A 7,102-nucleotide genomic window follows, 5' to 3' on the forward strand; every position below is an offset into this window, starting at 1 on the left:
CTGCTGTGGCAACTTGTACATTCCCCATAGGTGTAATTGATTACAACACGTGAGGAGAGAATCCCAGCTAATATGGATACTCTCTCTCTCCCTCTAAAATCATTGAGAAATATTACAACTCATTCTATTGAATTTCTCTCTCTCATTTCTCTCTGATTTTCCTCTCCCAATTCTCTAAGTTTTTAGTCAGATCCTCGAGACCTGACAAAAACCAATAGAGGTTCATGTGAGGAGAGTGAATGGAACAAGTTTTTAGTAAAAGAGATAGAGAAAGACCAAGAAAAACTTGGTATGACCTCATAGGATTAAGGCTTGATATGTTGTTACTATTTCTAGAATCATACCTAAATCTTTAAATATAGAGACTACTAAAACTGAAATAAACTACAACATACATCACATTTACAACATATAAGAATTGAGACCAATAATTTACATAAAAATAAGTATGGAGGTTTCTAAAGTAAAATAGACGTGGTGTTGCTTATGCATCATAGGTAGGTGAGGCAATTAGAAAACCAGATATGAACTATTTATATGGCTGCCTTCAAAAACATTGATTCATTGCTGCATATGAAGTTAACAAACATTAGAAAGATAGACAAGTCACACAGGCAACATGGGAATAAGATTCTAATTTCACTTTCCAGGGTTGAAATCTTGAACAAAGAGCTTAAGTTGAATCTCTGTGACCACTTAGTGATAATAGAGAACATTTTAGTAAATGTAACAAACCTGGAGAAGAAGGTGGGTTTGATGGAAGGGTGGAAGGTGGAGCAGCCGGAAGAGGATCCAACTTATTATTACCAAAACTGAGAGGAATAACATCAGTGAGCAAAACGTCTAGATGAGTCACTGAACTCCACTAGCATAGAACAAAGTACAGCTAGACACAAACCTGATGGGAGTGAAAAGTGAAAAGGATCCATTTACTGGGATTGGGCCTGTTAACTGGTTGCTTGATAGATCACTGTGTAACACAAGACAAGAAGCTATGATATCACATTCATGTAGTAAACTTTATGCCAATTAAAGCTTATCAAGAAGAGGAAAAAATAAAAGGAAACAACTTAGTTATTAATAAAAGAGAAAAAAAACTTGGTACTCACAGTACTTGAAGTGTTCCAATGGTAGTCAACAACATAGGAATTCGTCCAGTTAGAGTATTGTTGTTAAGCCGGCTATCCTTGCAAAGAAGTATATGCCAGAGATCAGTACAGGCCAAGACAATCACAATGATGATTCTTCAATAGAACTCCACAGGACACAACTGATCAATCATAGTGGATACACAGTATATGATTAAACAGAACCCTCTAAGCACCATAAACTGACTTGAATATCTAAAAATAGGTATTATATGCATGTAATAATGGCAATACAGGTGAAAGAACTTTTATACTGAAAGTCTGTACAATATAACTCTGTTTTCATTATCAGAACAGCTGAATCTTGGGTAAGATCCTCGTCCAAACAACTTCCTGATCTTACTAGGGGAACATTGTAATTTGTACATTATATCTACAATAGAATTCTGAATTCCTGCACTGTTCCTTAAATTTTTACACCATGAATCATGACCAAAATGAGACATTTGATCCTGAAAAAGTTTGTAAATTAGTATTAACCTCTCTTTGAAATTATATAAATCCCATTGTTTCTAACTTTCTGTTACAGAAAAAAGAAAGGTACTGGGAAATTTATGGGGAGGGCACAAATTGGAGTCAGCTTCCTCGTATATGTTGCCAATAAATTTATGTAGTCAGAAGCTAGAAGTTCAAATATTTCATAAATACCATTCACAGCCACAATAAACAGTTTTTGTAACTTATGAAAGAGTCAGTTTTCAGCGTGTGAAAAGACAACACTTCTTTCCCAGTACAAAAGTTCTGCTCCCTTCAACAGTTAACAATTTTGCTCTCCTTTTTTCATCTTTAACTCTAACAAATTAAAGATCTATGTTTCAATTAAATAATCTTAATTTTCTAATTTCTCCAACAAATTTAGGTCAGCCAACAACTTGACTTATTTATCTTGCATAATTAACACATCATAATTTTTTTAAAATCATTCTACTCAAATTCAATATTTTTCACAAACTAGACATATAACTGATGACATTCATTAGAGATCTGATATCTAGACCAATTTACAGTTCAATTAGGAAGCCCTTGTAGTATGTGGGGTCCAAAAATAAAGTGACCAAATAATCTTGGTACACTTGATCAAATTTTCAGGAAAAAAGTACATTTCTTAACTGTTCATTTAGTCTAAAATGACAAATTCAGACTTGAATCCTGTAAAGGCCCCAACTCATGCTGAAATTTGTTAAGTCCGTTATCGTTAGTCTGCAGATGAATCTTGTATACATAAGTGCAAGTAATGAAGCCTAATGGATGATTACAGTATGGTCCCAGCCAGTACCTCTATATGTAGATAAGTATTCAAGTACAAGTTTACTATATCCTGAGGATCAGCACTGCCAGTGACACTATGGCTCTAAAACTTTGGTTTTACCATTAATTTGAACGGCAGAGAAGAGGATATTATTTCTTAATTTTCACTAATGTGTCTGCTTGTGTAACGATTTTACCAAGAGAACTTAGAAGTCCAGTGTACCTGCTACCAGATATATAGGCTTTAGGAATATTAACCTATAACTTTCCATCTTTGGGGTTGCTTTTAATCAACAAGCATATCTGGATTGGATGACTTCGAATAACTTGTTTCAATTTATAACATAAAAATAAGGAAGACAAGTAATTTTGAAGTACATTCTATAATAAATTACAGAGCTATACTAAGTCCACAATCCCATGTCTTCATGTAGAGCAACATGTGTTTGAGCAAACCATCAAGATATAAACTGAAATGTGATATAAAGAGCTCTAGAAAAATGAACATGAAATTTTAACAAATAAAAGGATGAAGGATGAAAAGGCAAAAAAAGGATGAAGGATGTGTAATTCATACAGGAAGCGCAATTTCTGAAGGCTGCCCAACGTCTCGGGGATGGGACCATTCAATTTGTTCAAGTAAAGATCCAAGCTCACCAAATTTGTCAAATCCCCTAACTCGTTAGGAATTTTTCCACTTATGTTGTTACTGTAAAGTTCCCTGTAAGAAAAACATGTTACTAATAGCAGGCAGACAAAAGAGGCTGTACAAAAAGCCAATCAAAAGTATCTATTGTTTTAATATAAAGGGAAAAATTAGAGTTAAAAGAAGAAAACACAACAGAAACATCTAGAAGCAATACGAATACATACAACAAAAAATGAGGTAGATAGCGTGTAGAAACTTCAACCCAGGAATATCAAGCTATAACAAAGTTTTGCACTTACATCCATATTCAAGTCTTGGAAAAATGTGACCAATGATATGAAGAACAATACCAAGGTGAATACAACAGCACCAACCATGAACTACCAGCTTTTCAGAAATATACAGAAAACTAGAGCTTCTTCCTAGAGTTCAGTTCCTTCATCAACTAAGAATGTGCACATTATTACAAAAGTATTTAGGATGCAATTCAAGACAAATGGCTCGAATTAAAACAGATATATTGTACACAAATTCAAATGTTAGCATTTCAACAAATTGCTAATTCCCCTTGGTAATGTGTCCTCTCATACCCAGAAAAAGACAAAAAATGTGAAGTATTCTCCATTATCATGGGGAACCAAATAGTGAATGTACGTGTGAAAAAAGGCATGTTATGAATCAAAGAAATGAAACTAAGGTATCAAGCGTTTAAGTAGAGCAAACTGAAAAACATATTCAAAATTAATGGCATTCCAACAAAGCAAAATTATTTTTCGTCATTGCACATCATCTCTTCATTAACATATGGTTCACAGTTGTCCCTGGATATAATCAACTATCAAGAGCATATAGAAAACTTGCAATCAAATGCAATCAGCTATCAAGAGCTCAAAAGAACAAGACGTAAAAAACAAAGACAAAAAAAAAAAGGGGTAAAATTGAAAACTATCATTACCTTAAAGTATGAGTTTATGGTTTAGCCTTAATCAAAAGACGTCTTTTTTAAGCCGAATCCTGATATTCTTTTAAGTAGATAAAGCATCTACAGTTTATGAAACAAGTGGTGAACTTGGTGTGACACAGCACTTAACTACATATCCTGTGGTCCATTACTAAAGAGAATCTAGCAAATTACAATTGGCAGATATCTTACAGGCTTACAGCTTGTTCCACATCCGTTTAAGGCAATTCATATAGTAATATGAAAAAGAAAATAAAATAGGAGCTCAGACACCTAAAGAATCAATGCTTAAGGAAAGCACAAAAATAGAATATCTGCCAGACCAGGGTCTTGGAATTAAAAGAAGGGATAAATTGGCTACCTTACAAGCACACAGAGAGTGAGAGATGGAGGGGGGGGCTTTTCATGACCTGAACATCCCACTAAGAAGGAGAAACTGCTTTTCTAAAACTATTGTGGAATTAAAAGTTAGGATAAACTGGCTACACACACATTAAGAGAGAGACCGCGAGAGCTATTCTCGACATAAACATCGCACTAAAGAGGAGAATCTATTTTTCTAAAATAAAGTCATGGAAAGAACATTCCATTGAGAACAAAGAAGAAATTGTCTTCATAAAACAAAGTATGACTTACAAATACTGTAGATTTGGAAGCTGCCCAAGTTGAGAAACCAGTTGACCAGATAAGTTTGCATTTCCAAGATCGCTAAGGTGCACATAAAACAAGACAAAATTTGTCATACACAACTAAAAGACAGTCCAAGAGCAACAACAAATTTCAAGTGGTAAGTTACATCACAAAAATTGATATGGAGGTTAGCAGCTTACACTCTTGTAACACTGTTCTCACTGTTGCACGTTACATGAAACCAAGTACAGGGATTGACAAGAGTAGCATCCCAGCTTTGCAGGACATTGTTTGGATCAGCCAAGTTTGCTTTCAGCGCGCTCAGGGCATCACCTGCACTTTGTGCAGGAAACAATCATCAATTGCATATCAACGGAATCATCATCAACCAAAACAATCACCAAGAGGATGTTAGCTAGGGTTTAAAATGGGGCATAAACTTTTTGCGTGTTCGTGATGGCAAGAAGCAAACTATTGGAGTCAATTCAGAACCATTAAGCTCGAAGCGCAGGTAATCTATTTGCTAATCAGCGAACTCTCAGCATCACACGATAATTCCCGGGGCGAAAGGCCGCTGATCGCTGAATCTTTACCATGCGGAAGTCAAAACCCGGCCGAACAACGAGGAATTTACTCGAAATAGGGTTGGAAACAGAAATCGTGAAAATAAACCTAGAAAACACGAGACAGAAAACGCACCCTCGGCATTGGCGGAGGCGTGCAAGAACCGAGAAACAACGAGAATGAGGAAGAGAAAACCCAAGGCCGAGATCGCCCGATCCATCGCCCCAGAATCCCGGTCCGACCAGCTAAAAACCTAGCTCCGGCATCACCGAAACTTACCTACAAAAGAAAGAACCAACCAAAAAACCAAAGTCGCCGAAGCAAAGCTACCCAAATCGAGCCCTAATCCGGCCAGATAGCCGGACCCAGGAAGAGGGGAAGGAAGTTCCGTCGGCCGGAGGAGCTATGACACGACGGTGCAGGGCTGGAGCTAGGTCCGTGGAGATTTCCCGTCACTTTCCTGGGAAAATTCTGGAGCAGAGAAAGGAGGGAGAGAGGGAGAGTCAAAGGTTCTCGCTGGAGAGCCAGCTGCTCTGTGCTCAACTGCTTCCTCTTCTTCTTCTTCTCTCGCTAATGATAATTAATTAACTATTAATCATTTGATTATTGATTATTGGGAATTTGCTTTTTGTTGGTGGCCTTTTACTTTACTTCTTTCATTTTTTTCTTTCTCCTTTATAATTAATTAATTAATTATTATGGCCTGTTTAAATAATAATAATAATAATTTATTATTATCATTTTCCTGGAGGGGCTGAGTCAAAGACGCACGCCCGCAACGGGCACCGGGCCCCGCCTCCCGCCGCCAATTAGGACGCCGGGGATGGATTGACGGGACTGCCCTCTGATTTCTTAGTCAAACATTCGGATTCCCTTCAAAGTCTTTGAGGGAAATTTTATTGCCAGCACAATAAATTACTTTTCGCATATTGGAGTTCCATTAAATGATAATATTTTTAAAATATTTATTTTACCTCTCAGCTTTTTTTCTCTCCCGTACACACTCCCTCTCTTTCTATGATGACTTAATGTGGGTCGGCAATGGCAACCTCCCTATATTCTTTCTCTCCCAAATACACAAACACACATAGATATATATATATATATTTACACACACACAACACATGGCCGCGGCCTATATATATATATATATACACACACTTACACATAAACACGTATTTATATATTTACACATACATCGCATGGCCGCGGCCATGGGCGTTCCCCGACCGTTGGCAATTGGGGAACGTTCTTCGTGTAATACCCGAGAAATTCTAAATGACTCAAGGGTAATTTATTTTGAGACAAAAATAGAATTTAAGGATAAATTGAGTATATAATAGTAATTTATTATTGTATGGATGACCAAATCGACTGTCGGGAGTGCCCTGGAGCTGAGATGCCAAAGAAAAATGATGTAGCATTAACGAGCATCCCGAGATATAATTTATAGCATCAAAAAAAATAAGATCGGGAACAGTTTTCGGTACAGCTAAAATGTAGCTACCAATTAAGCTATAATACCGAATTGTTGTAGACGACTTCCCAGAAGTCAATGGAAGCTTGAGGGGGCTTCGGTTTTTCATAAGGAACAACCCTTCAGTGGTTTCAGGAAGAAACAAATGGGTTTAGGGCCCAAACGAAGATTCGAGCCTAAGTGCAATTTTTTGAAATTGTTAGAGGGAGGCCAAAACGATATTTTTTCAAAATTCTCAGGATCAAATGGATGTTTTAGGACTTGAGAGACTTATAGTCAATTATCAAAAGTCGAGGGGCTTGGTGAAATGGGTCAAAGTTTGAGGGGCCAAAGTGCAATTTTAAGAAAATCTCCAAACAACCATGGCCGACCAACCCATCAAATCGCTGAAATCGGCCACAGGGATGGCACGAGGGTTGCTCAGG

General features: G+C 37.0%; 1 protein-coding gene across 10 annotated transcripts in view; it reads right to left on the minus strand.

Moving 5' to 3' along the window:
* Nucleotides 1-5,757, minus strand: part of LOC127801958 (BRASSINOSTEROID INSENSITIVE 1-associated receptor kinase 1-like) — a 48,453-nt gene extending 42,696 nt beyond the window's left edge. For 2 of the 10 annotated variants that reach the window (XM_052337519.1, XM_052337516.1), the window contains exons 1-7: nt 5,336-5,756; nt 4,837-4,969; nt 4,643-4,714; nt 2,974-3,117; nt 1,110-1,181; nt 899-970; nt 736-812 (exon numbers count right to left, since the gene is read on the minus strand). In XM_052337519.1, coding sequence (XP_052193479.1) covers nt 736-812; nt 899-970; nt 1,110-1,181; nt 2,974-3,117; nt 4,643-4,714; nt 4,837-4,969; nt 5,336-5,420 — 655 coding nt within the window. In that variant the 5' untranslated portion in view covers nt 5,421-5,756. Of the gene's footprint in view, nt 1-735; nt 813-898; nt 971-1,109; nt 1,182-2,973; nt 3,118-4,642; nt 4,715-4,836; nt 4,970-5,335 lie in introns of all 10 variants that reach the window. The other 8 variants (XM_052337513.1, XM_052337511.1, XM_052337517.1 and 5 more) reach the window with 7 other exon arrangements.
* Between the last annotated feature and the right edge of the window lie 1,345 nt (nt 5,758-7,102).

The sequence above is a fragment of the Diospyros lotus genome, chromosome 5, assembly GCF_014633365.1.
Source record: "Diospyros lotus cultivar Yz01 chromosome 5, ASM1463336v1, whole genome shotgun sequence".
In the NCBI taxonomy this organism is placed as follows: Eukaryota; Viridiplantae; Streptophyta; class Magnoliopsida; order Ericales; family Ebenaceae; genus Diospyros; species Diospyros lotus.